At 39.8% G+C, this 17,194-nt stretch overlaps 1 protein-coding gene across 1 annotated transcript in view; it reads left to right on the top strand.

The window, feature by feature from the left end:
- SIPA1L2 (signal induced proliferation associated 1 like 2) overlaps nucleotides 1–17,194 on the top strand; it is a 249,856-nt gene that overhangs the window by 149,878 nt on the left and 82,784 nt on the right. The window contains exons 9-11 of the mRNA XM_050949013.1: nucleotides 2,043–2,120; nucleotides 5,899–6,056; nucleotides 9,170–9,746. Of these exons, the coding sequence (XP_050804970.1) occupies nucleotides 2,043–2,120; nucleotides 5,899–6,056; nucleotides 9,170–9,746 (813 nt within the window). The remainder of the gene's footprint in view (nucleotides 1–2,042; nucleotides 2,121–5,898; nucleotides 6,057–9,169; nucleotides 9,747–17,194) is intronic.

Genomic DNA, 17,194 nt, shown 5'->3' on the forward strand with positions numbered 1-17,194 from the left:
TCCTTGCCCACCTCTGCTTTAGGTCTGATCTGGAAACTTGAAAATAGGTGGAAAGTCTTCATAAAATGGAAAAATATTTCCTACCATCATAGTAGGTTTCAGAGGGGTAGCCATGTTAGTCTGTGTCAGCAAAAACAACGAGGAGTCCTTGGGGCACCTAGAGACTAAAAATTTATTTGGGCTATAACCCACTCCATCAGATTTGATGAAGATGAAGTGGGTTATAGCCCACACAAGCTTATGCCCAAATAAATTCGTTAGTCTTTAAGGTGCCACAAGGACTCCTTGGTGCTACCACCACGGTAAAAACCATCTTAGGTCATAGAATCAGCCAATCTCAAAATGTACATTGCATTCAGATGGTAAAAAAGTTGAGTGATCTCATAATTCAGTGCTAAGAGATCATCTGTTGTTTTGACTACACCCATACTTCTCTTGACAATTTTGGCCCATCTCTTACTGTGTATTAGTCATTTAGTGAATATGTTGCATAAGAGTCACTTTGCCCAGAGACCAGATTTACTTCATTCACTGTCAGATTAAACTTTTATATTAATTTTTACCGTATTTGCAAATATACATAGCTTTATGCTTAATTTAAAAATCACATTACGTTTTCTTGAGATACTATATAAGTTTAAAACAAACTGGAGATTTAAGTGATGAATTTGTATGGAAGATATTTCAAAGATAACTTGAATCTTGGCAATGTATCAACTAATGTTGTATACTTATCTGCAAAGACCTCTTTCTCCTTAGTTAAACACAGATGGAAAATATGTTGGAATAGTAGAATATTTCTGAATATTGATGTTAATGTGAATGGCTTAAGGACTTAGGAATGGTTGCAGTGCAGTAAGATATAATATGCTGAATGAGCTTGATTTTAAAATGAATATTTTCATTGCTGATCACAGGTACTGACAGTAAATATAGCCTTACTTGAAGTTTATTATTATTATTTTGGTTGTCTGTCTTGAGCTGCCCTCAGTTGTGAGCATAGGGAACCCTTTTACCTTGATCCACTAATTTTCATGATTGTTTGCTGTTTATCACCTCCACTGCTGCATTGTTCAACCACCCCTACTGCTGTCCTATCACTTCTTTTGCCTTCTCTTCTTCCTTTTCCCTGATACTTCCTTCTGTCTCTTCCTTTCTAGATAGATGCCTGTTGTTGATCTACTTCCAAAATATTCCAGTGTTAATTCTATTATTTTCCCCTGCAATGAACACTCCCTTGCACAGTGTTTTAGCAAGCACTCATCAGTCTTTGTACTTCTGACAGTATCAGTGTTTAGCATCAGTATTGTATTGTGATCCATGGCTTTCTTGAGGTCAAAATAATGTGACAGTTTCACAAGTTCAAGCAGTATGCATACCTGAAGACCCACCACATTATTTTTTTAGATGCTTGAATCCAGCAAAGTTTGCACAGCATGCGCACCTTCCTCAGGTGTGATAGCACACTAAAATACCAAGCATTTAGCCAGCCTTAATGTGTAAAAGGGATCATTAATAAACAACTGTTTAATTTATCACTATTGCTATTTAGTTACCAAAATACATATTGAAATGTGCAATGTATCTACAGTGGTATGTCTCACAAGTTAGGAAGAAATCTGATTAGAAAAATAAACCTGGAAGGCTCAAGACCACAGGTGCAGTTGCTCATGTTCCCAGGATAGAAAGGCTTATTAGCCCTGTGGTATATAAACACTGCTTTCTCAGTAGGACGTGGCTCACTGTATCCACATACCAGTCTAGAGAGCGCAGCAGCTTTCCTTTATTGATACTAAAGGCAACCAAGGACCCCAAATCAATAGCTTGATGCACCGTCATAAGGGATGTATAATGGCACTGAAATTACTCTGCCCTCTCAATATCGTGTCCTACTTTCTATAGTCACTTGCCAAGATGTCAAGTCATTCTTCTTCAGCATTTAGAAACAAGACCTCTTATGAGCAAGCTCTGAGCTTTTGTTACATTCCAAATATTGGTGAGCCAAAATAGGCCACACCAGAATTGTTTGTTGCTTCTTCCAGGACTTAACTACGCCCTGCTTGGTCACTGATCAGGACATCCCTCTAGTTTTAGAGCCAGCAGGAGATCCAAAGAGCAAGGTAATTTTCACTTTGGCTGCAACATAGGCTGGGGACCCTCAATTCAGCTGCTTCTTCCCTAGGACAGAGAGGACGACCAGCCCTGGTGTGGCCCCAGTTCCTTCTCCTATTATTAGCCTCTCCTTCAAATCATAGTTGAAGGCTTTCTCCTTTAAACTTTCCCCTTACAAAGTTCCTTTCCAGTTCATTCCCTTGCAAGTTTCTCCTCACGTTTTGAGTCTGCTTCTGTACATAGTCAGACCTGTTTAATCCAAATCAATTCATAAGTCATTTGTATCTGGATTAATGAAAACTAGAAATTAGATTAACAAGTCATTCTATTGATACATAAGATTAGTTACTGCTAAACTTTTTGAGAGAACCAGACACATGGATGTACCTAACTCAGTTTAACCAGGTCTGATTGAAATGTCATTTGACATTTGTTTTTATTGTATTGAACAGTAACACGTGCTGAAATTCAAGCTTTTTTGAAGCCCCTTTGCTTATTTTAGAAATGTACTAAAATAAGGTTGAAGGTTTCTTTACTTGTGATATCTCTTCACTTTTCACTTTTCACCATTGAAATGAATGAAGAATGATAGAGTGAAAAATATCACAAGAACTCCTTGGTTCTCAGTTGGAACAGGTGGTTGAAATTCCACAGAAATGGGTAGGTTATGTATGGCTCTACATAGCCAGTAGGTGTGCCACATTTTAACATGATAGCCCATATTTTTCCTCCAGATTTATGTACACATCAGAAAATTAGAGTTAAGTATTATGGTTAAGAGATCATATTCAATACAGTAACTAATATCTTTGAGTAACTACTTTTTAATCTAACAGCTTCTGCTTTTCTAACATATTCTCCTTACTGGACTCCCTTTTATGTGTCTCAAGTTCTTATGTAAAACTTCTTCACTGGTTTCCTGTTGACTGCCCATCATATTGTATTAAGTTCATTTTCACATTTTACCATAACAATTTAGCTTGATACTAGAGTGATCTCAGAGAGTATCTGGTGTCTTCTTCCTGTAAGTAACCCTGCGTGGCCTGTGTACCCTATTGAGAATCCCCAGTGTGCTCCAACATTTGGCATGAGAATCTTCATAATATGTTAGAAAGGCAGATTAAATAACCTGAGCAGACCTGGAAATGGGAGAGGAAGAGGAAACTGAGGACTCTAAAGTGCCTAGGAGCTGAAAGTTGGAAAGAGAATAGGTTAAAGGGGACAAAATGGAAAAGGGCATGGGACAAACATTTTAACTTAGCCTGGTTTCCTTCTATTCCTCTTACATTTTCAGCCCACTATCCTGATGTATGCTTTCCAGGGAAGTGTTTTCCCCTCGTTTTTCTCCATTCAGTAATTACTCCTTCTCCTGTTCTCTGATCCTGCTAGAGTTCTTCCTTCCATGTTCCAGTTCACCCCCAATTTCCTTCTCTTCCCCTTTCAAGTTCTTTGCATTCTGATTCCCTATACACAGACACATCAGTATGTTTTGCCTTCACTCACCTTGTGTTGAACTTCACTGATCACTTGTGCATGGTAGCCATTTATAATGATAGTTATATTGGTTTTATTTAAAAATTTCAAGGAAGTCACTCAGATATCAACAAACTTGGTAAGGTATTAAGAATGTTGACCACCTTTTAAATCATGTTAATATTTTTAAGCTTTCTAAAGGTTTAAGCACCTAAAAATGTCAATCAGTTCATTGATAGAACTCAAGAACCTATTTCACCATAAGAACCCTGTTGCTAATACAGTGATTCTAGGTTTCAAAAACTTCTTAGGCTTGTCTCTTAGCAGATGTGCGTCCTATTATTGCCTATGTGTCCTATGATTATTGGCAGTTTAAGCAGCACCTCCCAAAAGACATTTTATCACATTTAAAAAGAAAAAGAATATGCTTGGAGACAAAATAGTTTCCTTGACGATATACTAAATTCAGTCTTACATGAGTTTTGGTTCCTCAACTTCAATTTAAATCCCCCTGTGAACAGGTATAGCAGTAGGCATGAACTCTAACTTAACGAGGAAGAATAATTGGTTAGAACCAACTATGGATCAGTAATAATATGTACACTAATGAGTTGGTGTCCTTGCTATATCTGTTAATTGGGAGATCTGACACAAATTGAGCGGCTATGTAGGTTCCAACCTGTAAGGCAGTGATAATCTCTAACCATGAACTTGTGCTTTACTGTGCCAATCTAAGTGCACTGTTCACCAGTAAAACAAATTACGTTATTTCTGACATTCAATCTAACACACTATCAAATACTTGATTATGCATTTCAGACATAATCTGTCTGCAATAAATGTACATCTTAGAGTTGCCTAAACAGCCATTTATTGTGGCTTCACCATTTAATAAAAAATTACTAATTTTTGTTCTAATAAATATATTTGGCAAATATTTCTAAGTGCTCATTGATTAATCTTTTCTTCTTTACATGTTTTTAGTGCATTTGAAATAGCATATTTTTGTTAACACTTCAGAATTGCATTTCCAGCCATTCTTGTTGGTTTTCAGGTTGTATGGTTCTGGCCCTCAGTATTGAGAGGCACAATGAAAGTCATAAACAGGCATTTATTTATATGTAAACAATAAGGTAACTTTGCCTTTTTTATGTGTTAGTTGCAATATTGGCTTGTAACATAATTAACTAAGAAAAGCAATTATTCCAAAGAGCAAAATGATAATTTCATTCTAAACACTTGATAAATAACCATATCATTGCCCTATATCATGTGGATGTCTATTAAATTTGTTCTTGTACAGTTCTTTCAGTTGTATTTTGGCTATTAAATGTTAGTGCAGCCTTAAGAATCTGAGTCACTAGCCCACAATGCAAGCTCTGCAGAGTTTTGGATGATAATGCATCTGTACCCTACAGCGTGTGCTGTTCTAGCACTCGCTACATAATAGCATCAGCAGCTCTTTAAAAAGAAAGTTCTCTTTAAAAAAATTAAGTTAGAGATGTACAACTCATACCATAATATCCATAATTTCATTTTCTATCCACAAAAGGCTAGATAAATCATTTTTGAGAAGAGGCCTTCTCCCTCACTAGACACTTGTTTTTCCAATTACATGTCTATTAGATTTTCTACCTGTAACAAAAAGGATTATATTACCTATAAAATGAGTCCTAAAATATATCCCTATCATAATAAAGTGACAACGAAGAATTGCTTACCATAATAAGGTTTTCATCAGTAAATTTGAATCTCTGGTACATTTGTAGTTGTCTCCGCTGCCGCATTGCTAAATTGAAGATAGCTAGAATTTGTGCTGAGCGTTTAATAGGACACTATTTAAAAAAAAAATTTATGGTCATAATCTAATATTAAGTTTTTAAATACAATTTGGGAAAGGAAAGGTTTCCTGAGAAAAGATAAACAATATTGTATTTCAGATATGAAAACAAGCCTTTTGTCTGTTCTCTGTCCTTTTCTACAGTAAATGTTAGACAGCGATAAATGTCAGATGGCATTATGCACTTTTCGTATTACTACATAAATACACTAATATGGAGAGATAAAAATTGGCTGGCATAGTAAAAGAGGAATCACATTAGAAAGAAAGGCTGGTAAACTTATGAGCTTAGCCCATTTTTTTCCCCAGACCTCTTTCCCATTCATCCCAGTTTCATGCAGCTTATAAGAATGTCTCCACTTTCTGAAGTGACTTTCATTTTTTAAATTAAGCTGTCATTTGTTTTTGCCAGTGTGAAGAAAACATATCATTTCTTAACTAACTGTTTTTAAAATCATATTTCTTGCATGTAGCTTCTAAGGAAAAGGCACATAGGAAATGATATTGTTACCATTGTCTTCCAAGAGCCTGGAGCACTTCCTTTCACTCCAAAAAATATCCGATCTCATTTTCAACACGTGTTTGTCATAGTCAAAGTGCATAATCCTTGCACTGAAAATGTGTGCTATAGGTGAGTAGATACTTATTTTTTTATTTTTGCTATTTTGATTCCAATAAAGCATCTTTTTCTAGCAATCTTGTATTTCCAAAGAAGTTGTGTGTGTGTTTTCTACATTTCTGTTACATTTCTCTTCTGTTTTAGGGTTTCATTCTAAAAGACACATAGAATATAAAACTTAACATATTTGACAGCAGTACACGTTAGCATTTCAGAAAGGATCATTAGTGGTTTAAGTTCAGAGTGCTTTGTCTATATGAAATTGTAGGTACAGTTTTGTAGGCACAATTGAAGATGTGTAGATATTTGTTTAGCTTCTTTCTGAGCGTATAAAGGGCAATCGGGTTTTAAAAATAAGATTTGAAGCTATAGCAATGGAAATAATTTTACTTTTTATTAACTTTCTTTTTAGGGTAGAGCCAAGTCATTTTAGAAGACTATTAATACAAATATAAATCATTGGCAGTGTATTTAGCTGAATATCTATAGGACGTGATCCCAAATTTGACTGTATTTCAATCATGGTTTGTTTAAGTGGTCCCTTTATATAGTTTTCAGAGTACTTTGAGATCCTTTCAGATAAATATCAGTTTTGCCTGTGACTTATATATTAATGAAAACCCTTTTTGTTTCAAAATATCTCACCAAATCTCATTGTCAACACTCTAAAATGAGAGTTTCAAGTGTCTTAAAATCCCATCACTTGGGCTAGGGAATCTCCGTCCGACCAAAAAAACAAAAAAAACCCCTGAGTACTCCCATCATAGACATGTGCCTGGCACTGGTTCTTTTCTCTCTTTCTGTCAGCTTCATGAGCTGGCTAAGGACTGAAATCAGTCAGACTGGTTATTCTTTAGTTTTAAGGCATGTCTCTGAAATAAATAAAAAGCTCTTTGAACTTAAACCACTAATGATCATGACCTACTAAATGAACCTTTTTGAAATGCTAGTGGTGTACTGCTGCCAAATATATTAAGTTTAACATTCTATGTATTTTCAAAGTTGAAATTCTTATCGGCTAATGACAACGTGGTCACTCTTCTTAGTTTTGTTTTAAAACTAATTTCTTTAGTTCTGAGAAATTAATGCCAATATTGGTCTAAGTCCCGCACGTATGTATTCTTACTCTGATAGAAGAGGTAATGTGTATAGTTTCTAGAGTAATCTGTTTCTTCTAGTTCCACAGCTAGGGCAGGGGTTACCGATGTTGAGAGTAAAACAGAAGTCTGAGAGTATGTTGCTCTGCTAGTAACCTGGAACTGGGTCATATCCGTACTGCATGTTGTTTTGATTTTTTTTTTTAAGGAGATGCAGAGAAAAGGTAAAAATTATAAGCCAAGTTTAAGAAGAAATTCTTCAAACCTCTGTCTGTTAGATGCTCTGTCTGTTGTGCCAGCTGCCCACTGTCCAAAGGCCTTTTGTATGAGAGGTTGGCTTCTGGGTCTTGGTTATTTATGAATTTCACCTGAAATACAAGTTTCTTTTTTAAAGTCTTTGCCAGGAATACAGTCATAAATTGTAGAGCTGTCTGATAGATTTTAATGAGTATTTCTTTCCTGGGTATCTGGCTGGTGAGTCTTGCCCACATGCTCAGGGTTTAGCTGATCACCATGTTTGGGGTCGAGAAGGAATTTTCCTCCAGGGCAGATTGGCAGAAGCCCTGAGGTTTCTTGCCTTCCTCTGCAGCGTGGGGCACAGGTCACTTGCTGGAGGATCCTCTGCAGCTTGAAGTCTTTAAACCATGATTTGAGGACTTCCGTGGCTCAGACACAGTTTGATATAGGAGTGGGTGGGTGAGATTCAGTGGCCTGCATTGTGCAGGAGGTCAGACTAGATTATCATAATGGTCCCTTCTGACCTTAAAGTCTGAGTCTATGGTGCTATGTGTATTTATTTTAATCCAGTTATGAGTTGCATTACATTTGTTGTTCGTTCTGTCAATTTCAAATAAAATGACAGTGGATCTCCTGGAAGTCTGTAGTCCTTTGAAAATCATTCAATTTTGTTCAAGGGTTGTCTAATAGAGATCTGACATGAAGCAGCAACTCCATGGAATACTTCCCCTTGCTCTCAAACTTGCAGAGGCTATTCTGCCACAACCAGCAGAATCAGGATTCTGCAAATTGAGACCCCATGCTGTAGCAGCAGTTGCTCCCGATGGGCCAGATTGTGCCATCTTTACCGTCACTGAATAGGATTTTATTCCATATGTTGTTTCTATTTAAGGAGACTATTTTAGAATAAGATACTACTTAGCAAGGATAAAGGTGGCACCATTTGGCCCCGCTACCAGCTCTTGTAAGGAACGGGCAGATACCTATGTATACTGAGGCTATGGAATCTGTTTCCCTCGGCTAGGATGAATGCTTCTCCCTTCCCTATTACATATGGTCTCGGACCCTCTCCATTAGAGGAAGCATGGAACAGAAACTGTGCAATTTGGCAGTTGGCTTTCTGCAGACTTTTTTCTTCCTATAACTTTTTTACTCAAGTATGGGAGGATTTGGACAAATGTGCCAGGTATACCCTATATTTCAAATATTGCCCTCAATTGTATCTGTACTACCTTATCAAAGTCAATGGGATGATATGGGTGTAACAGGGGTTGGGGGGAGTTGGTTCAGTTTGTCAGAGATGGAACAACTGAGTGGAAAAGTAAATAAGATATATTTGCCTTAAGAAAATTCAACTTTAAAGCTGCTTTAAATTAAGGATCTGTCTAAATAACAATACCCCTAGGAAGCATTTTCTCTTTATCCCATTGAAAGGAAGAAGAAACAGACACTTTATAAACAGTCCTTCTTGAAATGCTGCAGCTTGGTAAATCCTGGACTTTGTGACTTTTATTAATTTGTATAATTTAGGATTATAAAATAATAAATGGCTTTGTTTTATAAGACTGTCCAATTTTGTTTATACCCATTTTATTTGATCTGCAGATGTGTGCAAATATACGGTAATAGGTTTCCTGTATGTTTCAGATACACAGCTTCCTAATTTCTAAAATTTCTTCTGTCTCAATTTGTACATTGAAACTCACCTGTGTCGATGGGTTATATAGGTCATAGTCCTATAATGAGGTTTTGCTGGTGCAGTTATCCATTTTATTCTTTTTTTATTTCTAGTGTTGGAGTTTCAAGATCAAAAGATGTACCTCCATTTGGTCCACCAATCCCCAAAGGAGTAACTTTCCCAAAATCAGCAGTCTTTAGGGACTTCCTTTTAGCCAAAGTTATTAATGCTGAAAATGCAGCACACAAGTCAGAAAAATTCCGAGCCATGGCCACCAGGACACGACAAGAATACTTGAAAGATCTGGCAGAAAATTTTGTTACTACAGCTACAGTGGATACTTCAGTGAAGTTTAGTTTTATTACTCTAGGTGCAAAGAAAAAGGAGAAAGTGAAACCAAGAAAGGATGCTCATTTATTTAGCGTTGGAGCAATTATGTGGAATGTGATAGCACGGGACTTCGGCCAGTCTGCAGACATTGAATGTCTCCTTGGAATTTCCAATGAATTTATCATGTTGATTGAAAAGGAGTCTAAAAACGTGGTGTTTAACTGCTCCTGCAGAGATGTTATTGGATGGACATCAGGATTAATGAGCATCAAAATCTTTTATGAAAGAGGAGAATGCATTCTTCTGTCTGCAATTGATAATTGTTCTGATGACATCAGAGAAGTTGTTCAAAGACTAGAGGTAAGTCACATTTTTAAATTGATCTACCAAAACTTTTATTCAGAATTATTCATGTCTATCAGTCTTTGGGAAAGAACTCAAATTTTCCTATATTTAAACTAATATTGCACTTTCCAACTTCAAAGAGCTTTACAAACATTATTCCTCACAACACCATGTGGAATAGACAATTATTGTCATCCTGCTTTTACGGGTGACTAATCTGATGCAGTTAATTAAATTGGCTTGTCCAAGGCTACATAGAGTTTTAGTTTTAAAGCCAGGATTAAAACTTGAATTTTTGGTTCCCAGCCCTGTGGTCTAGTGGTCAGAGTACACACCTCAATAAAAATACCTTAATTTAAAAAAAATAATAATAATAAAATAAAGAATACCCTTTTGAACATGATTGCTAGCTAAACAGTGAAAATCCTCTAAATAAAGCAGGGAATATACTGCTTATTTTGCATGGATGAGCTGGAAGAAAATGAAGGCAGTTAGATCAGTTAACACTAACTATCAGAGCTGGTGCAATCTCAGTCAAGACAGGTGGAGCTCAGGCATTCTATGAACTCAAGATCTTAAATTATTTGACTTATAGCTATTACAAATGTGTACTAATGGATTGATACAGGCTGCAGGGTACAAAACATTGAGATATCACTGCTCTCGTTCCAGTTTGACTTTGACCTTACCCCTTAAATTAAATGAGGTTAGTGGCATAAGCCTTTTTTATATTGAATTGAGGCTTCTACTGGAAAACAATCACTAGACCTATTTTTTTGGAGATTAGTAGAGCTGAAGTACAAGCTATGAAGTGGCCAGGATTAAACTGATATGTTAAATAAAGGCCTGATGCTGCAAAGTGCTCAGCTACCTTAAATTTTCGAGACTGTTGAGGATGCTCAGTGCTGCACAGGGCTGAGATTAATACCTACCCTGTGTGATGGAGTCTTTCTTCCAGTACAGGTTAATATTTGTAAATATTACAAATATTACTTACCAGTGGGTTAATATTTGTAAATTCATATTGTCACTTGCGTTGTATTTACCTTGTTAAGTTCTTAAGATATTGTCATTTTCCTTATACAAATATTTTCCTTCTGAAATATAGAAAAAATGTTCTCTAATTATCATGTTACTGTTGTAAAATTATCACTAATTGGACAGTTATAAATTGGCTCAAAGTTGTGCTGAAAATAAGGTTAATGAACGTTAGTGTCTTATCGCATCACTACATATTGTAACACAAATTGTTTGGTGTTTTTTTATTATTATTTTAATACTACCTAGCTCTTATATAGTGCTTTTCCTCAGTAGGTTGCAAATCACTTTACAAAGTAAAGTGGTATCATTATCCCCATTTTACGGGTGGGGAAACTGGTGTACAGAGGGGAAATGACTAGCCCACTGTTACTCAACAGGTGAATGGCAAAGCTGGGAATAGAACCCAGGTTTTTGTAGTTCCATTCTATTAAGTTGCACTGTCTTCATTTACCACTTCTTGAATCTTAAAACATACATGAAATTATAGCAGGTTTGGCAAACTGGAAAGGTATCTACTGAGTCTCTGCAGACAGATCTTCATTATATATGATGTATAAAAACATTTTATTTTTTGTATAGCGTTAGTTGAAATGGTTATCTATGAAAATTATGTCTTTGGAGACATTAATCATTACAGCTGACTTCACTCAGTTTGATTCAAATGGCCTTGTATTTCACTCAAATCTAACCATCTGTTACAGTACAACATTATTTACATTTAACTTGAGACTGCTCCTTTTTTGAGGTAATAACCATATTCTCTGCTAAATAAATCTATTGACCTGAAGCCTCAGAGTTAGAAACTTAGGATCTGTCTACACTGCCCCATGATTCAGTGTTCAGGGGTGTGAACAGCAGTGCATACCAATATGTTGTGCTGTAACTCCCCTGTGTGGACTCTGTGGGCTCAGACTAAACCTTTGAAAAGGATGACATTGATGCGAACTAGGAACTTTTTAAAAGTGACAAAGACTCCTGTGGCATGTTATGCATCCGACGAAGTGAGTATTCACCCACGAAAGCTTATGCTCCAATACGTCTGTTAGCCTATAAGGTGCCACAGGACTCTGTCACTTTTTACAGATTCAGGCCATGTCTACATCTAAAATTTTGCAGCGCTGGTTGTTACAGCTGTATTAGTACAGCTGTATAGGGCCAGCGCTGCAGAGTGACCACACTTACAGCAACCAGCGCTGCAAGTGGTGTTAGATGTGGCCACACTGCAGCGCTGTTGGGCGGCTTCAAGGGAGGTTCGGGGAACGCGAGAGCAAACCGCGGCGAAGCTGGTCTCCTTTCCCGGTTTGCTCTCTCGTTCCCCGAACCCCCGAACAAGCAGGTCTCCTTCCCTGCGGTTTGCTAGGTGGTTCGGGGAACGCGAAAGCAAACCCGGGAAAGGAGACCAGCTTCGCCGCGGTTTGCTCTTGCGCTCCCCGAACAAGCAGGTCTCCTTCCCTGCGGTTTGCAGGGTGGTTCGCGGAACGCGAGAGCAAACCGCGGCGAAGCTGGTCTCCTTTCCCGGTTTGCTCTCGCGTTCCCCGAACCCCGAGCAAGCAGGTCTCCTTCCCTGCGGTTTGCTGGGTGGTTCGCGGAACGCGAGAGCAAACCGCGGCGAAGCTGGTCTCCTTCCCCGGTTTGCTCTCGCGTTCCCGGAGCCACCCAGCAAACCGCAGGGAAGGAGACCTGCTTGCTCGGGGTTCGGGGAACGCGAGAGCAAACCGGGAAAGGAGACCAGCTTCGCCGCGGTTTGCTCTCGCGTTCCCCGAACAAGCAGGTCTCCTTCCCTGCGGTTTGCACGGTGGTTCGCGGAACGCGAGAGCAAACCGCGGGGAAGCTGGTCTCCTTCCCCGGTTTGCTCTCGCGTTCCCCGAACCCCGAGCAAGCAGGTCTCCTTCCCTGCGGTTTGCTGGGTGGTTCGCGGAACGCGAGAGCAAACCGTGGCGAAGCTGGTCTCCTTCCCCGGTTTGCTCTCGCGTTCCCGGAGCCACCCAGCAAACCGCAGGGAAGGAGACCTGCTTGCTCGGGGTTCCGGGAACGAGAGAGCAAACCGGGAAAGGAGACCAGCTTCGCCGCGGTTTGCTCTCGCGTTCCCGGAGCCACCCAGCAAACCGCAGGGAAGGAGACCTGCTTGCTCGGGGTTCCGGGAACGAGAGAGCAAACCGGGAAAGGAGACCAGCTTGATTACCAGAGGCTTCCTCCTTCCACGGAGGTCAAGAAAAGCGCTGGTAGGTGTCTACATTGGATTACCAGCGCTGGATCACCAGCGCTGGATCCTCTACACCCGAGACAAAACGGGAGTACGGCCAGCGCTGCAAACAGGGAGTTGCAGCGCTGGTGATGCCCTGCAGATGTGTACACCTTCAAAGTTGCAGCGCTGTAACTCCCTCACCAGCGCTGCAACTTTCTGATGTAGACAAGCCCTCAGACTAACACGGCTACCCCTCTGATACTAGGAACTTTTAGTTTGCGACCACAACGTAGGTGCTGACTCTCTGGGTGCTCCGGGGCTCAAGCACCCATGGAAAAAAATACGGAGTGCTCAATGCCCAAGAGCCATAGTTTTGTACCTGAGGTCTGCTCATGGGGCACGCCCTTGCCCCAGAGGGAGCTTGAGTGTGGAATGTGAGTTCTGTGCTGCAAACAGCTTCTGCCCTTGGGACAGGGAGTTTGTTTATAAACAGAGGCAGGGTGATTAAGATAACAAAAGGCTTGTCATTAAATTAAATTAAATTAAGGATCATTAGATGATCCTGAAAGCATTGCCAGGCCCTCCAGTTAAAAGGTAGGAAACAAAGGATAGGAATAAATGGTCCATTTTCAGAATGGAGAGAAGTAAACAGTGGTTTTTTCACCCCAGATGGGACTTGAACCCACAATCTCTGATTTAGAAAGCCATTGCCTTATCCATTAGCCCCAGCTTTCTGTAATGAGACCAGAGCTGTTCAACATATTCGTAAATGATAAGGGAAAAGGGGTAAACAGTGAGGTGGCAAAATTTACAGATGATACAAAAAAACAGGAGGACTTGTGGCACCTTAGAGACTAAGGGTATGGCTACACTTGAAGCTTTGAAGTGCGAGTGTGGTCGGAGCGCCAGCGCTGGGAGAGAGCTCTCCCAGCGCTGCACGTAAACCACATCCCTTATGGGTGTAGCTTGCAGCACTGGGAGCCGCGGTCCCAGCTCTGCGGCACTGATTACACTGAGGCTTTACAGCGCTGTATCTTGCAGCGCTCAGGGGGGTGTTTTTTCACACCCCTGAGTGTGAAAGTTGCAGCGCTGTAAAGTGCCAGTGTAGCCAAGCCCTAACACATTTATTTGAGCATAAGCTTTCGTGGGCTACAGCCCACTCTATCTGATGCATAGGATAGCTATGCATCAGATGAAGTGGGCTGTAGCCCATGAAAGCTTATGCTCAAATAAATGTGTTAGTGTTTAAGGTGCCACAAGTACTCTTGCTCTTTTTGCGGATACAGACTAACATGGCTGCTGCTGTGAAAGATGATACAAAATTACTCAAAATAGTTAAGTCCAAAGCTGACTGCAAAATGTTACAAAGGGATATCACAAAACTGGGTGACGGCAACAAAATGGCAGATGAAATTCAATGTTAAATGCAAAGTCCTTAAACAGTTATCAGCAAGGTACATTGAATAACCCTCAAGTACTTCATGTTGATGTTCTCTTGAATTGTGCACTTCCTCTTTCACCCCAGACCTCTCAAATTTGATGCTGTTTGTGAAGGAGTAGTCACTATGGCCTTGGCTACACTGGCACTTTACAGCGCTGCAACTTTCGCACTCAAGGGTGTGAAAAAACACACCCCGAGCACTGCAAGATACAGCGCTGTAAAGCCTCAGTGTAATCAGTGCCGCAGTGCTGGGAGCGCGGCTCCCAGCGCTGCAAGCTACACCCATAGAGGATGTGGAGTACGTGCAGCGCTGGGAGAGCTCTCTCCCAGCGCTGGCGCTCCAACCACACTCTCCCACCTCTCTCCCAGCGCTGGCGCTCCAACCACACTCGAAACCTCAAAGCACTGCCGCGGCAGCGCTTTGAAATTTCAAGTGTAGCCATACCCTATGTTGAGTAATCTTTTTTTTTTTTAAAGCTCCCTTTTCTTTCTCACCTCTCCCCTCCTCCTTTTTTTTAATTTTATGAATATTTCTCTTTAAAAGTTAATTTGAAAGCTGAATTTTGGAATGCTGTACTCCTTACCCCTGAAACCTTCACACAGGTGCTAAATGTTGGTTTTTAATGGAGAATGTTCTAAACACCCAGACACTCTTTACCTTTAGCTAGTTATTGATTTATGAAAATCTCAATAGGGGCTCATGCTGTTTAAAAGTGACCGTTACACACATTAACATCTGCATAACATGAGACTCTGGCTGCATAGATCTTAGTGGAGGATCGGACCCCCATACCTGATCAGAGAGCACTGCTGAAGTCAGGAGTCCATCTGTGTGGAGTTCCGTGTATGATTGAGGCATATGATGTCCATCATGTCACATTTTATAATGAATTTATCAGACTTCTATGAATAGAATTCATGCAGGTTAAGTCCATTAATGGCTATTAGCCAGGATGGGTAAGGAATGCTTTCCCTAGCCTCTGTTTGTCAGAGGGTGGAGATGAATGGCAGGAGAGAGATCACTTCATCATTACCTGTTAGGTTCACTCCCTCTGGGACACCTGGCATTGGTCACTGTTGGTAGACAGGATACTGGGCTGGATGGACCTTTGGTCTGACCCAGTATGGCTGTTCTTATGTTCTTAGATAAATACCCACCGTCTAATAAACCCCTTCCAATCAGCTATCATTCTCCTCCCTTGCCAAAAACATTGGGAAATAGTAGGCTTTGCAGTGAGCCCAGAAGGCTAATAAGTTTATTATTTTTATTTGTAGTACCATAGTACCTACCAGCTATAGACATGGAACAGAAGTCAGCTATGCTAAGCACTGTACAGACCCCAAACAACAAGGAGCTTAAAATCACAGTATAACATAAGACACCAGATGGTTACAGATAAACAGAGGAGTACCAGGAAATAATGATAGTACTGGGCAGTGGTGCCCCGCAAGTTTTTCTTGTAGGTATCATAGCAGAGAAGGGTCTTAAGAAGGGATATGAAGCAAGATAATGAAGTAGCTTTGTGGATGTTTACAGAGAGCTCATCCCAAACATAAAGGGGTAGCATGGGAAAAAGCCCAAAGGACCCTGTTTGTTTGAAAATATCTCAAATGGGAGATGGAGGCTGGCATTACTGGCTTATGGAGAGTTGAGAAAAGTGCTGTTTTTACTGTTAGTCTGTTTTGTGGTTTTTCAGCATTCAATATTTAATATTTGAAATATGATAAAATATTTTTAAAACTGCAAAACTGGACAATATGAAGTAGACATCTGAACATACGTAAACGCGGCTTCATTCTCCAGCAAGCCTCCCCATTTGATGCAATATAAAAAGCAGAGTACATGTTGGTAGTCACACTGGGACAGGAAATTTGGGCGAAAGTTTGTATTGTGGAACCCAAAGGACAAGAGGCACATTTTACTATTCTGAATATCATCTCAGTTCTCCAGTGGGGGCTCCCATGCTTGTGCCATGAGTATGTAAGCAGGGCATGCTGGGATGTTGCACTGGAGTGGGGGCTGGCTCTCTAAGGATAAATGGATGACATAAGAATTTTTTAAAATGTCCTACTCTAAGGTGTTGAGTTCCACTTTTAGCCTTCCTACTCAGTTGCAGAACTTACTGTTGTACTGACAGCATTTTGTAAAAACATGTCTAGCACCTTTAAAACTTTTGTAAGGAGGTAACAGTGGTGGCTTTGAGCTAGTTACAGTGCAGGCACAAGTTATGCAAAGTTCCTCAAAGCTTTTCCAATCAGTCATTTAGTGGTTAGAGTGAGAGAAGGAGGAGCTGGAATTACTGGCTTCCTTCCCTGGCTCTGCCATGTGCTAACTGTGTAACCTTGGGCAAATCACATAATCTGTGTTCCAGCTTTCCCCTTTTTCAAATACAGTTATTTCTCTTATAGGAATGTTGTGAGACTTAATTCTTTGTCTGTAAAGCACTTGGAGATCTTTGAATTAAAGCAATTAATAAAAGACAAAATATATATAACACTAATTTTAACTTATGACTAGAAACTAAAAGAAGGTTGGAGTTTAGAAGGTTTCTAACCATCGGAAGAGTTAGGTTCTGGAACAGCCTTCCAATAGGAGAAATTGAGGCAAACAACTCAAGTTTTAAGATGGAGCTTAATAAATTTATGAATGGGACTATGACTGGGTTGCTTGTGATAGCAGGGGACAGGACTCCAGTCCTGTAACCTGTGTTATGACCTAAGCCAGAATTTGACCTTCAATCTCCAAATATTAGTGCACTAATGTATTGCACAAACTACTGAATTGTCCCTGGATTG

Source organism: Gopherus flavomarginatus, chromosome 4 (genome assembly GCF_025201925.1).
Source record: "Gopherus flavomarginatus isolate rGopFla2 chromosome 4, rGopFla2.mat.asm, whole genome shotgun sequence".
Lineage (NCBI taxonomy): Eukaryota > Metazoa > Chordata > Testudines > Testudinidae > Gopherus > Gopherus flavomarginatus.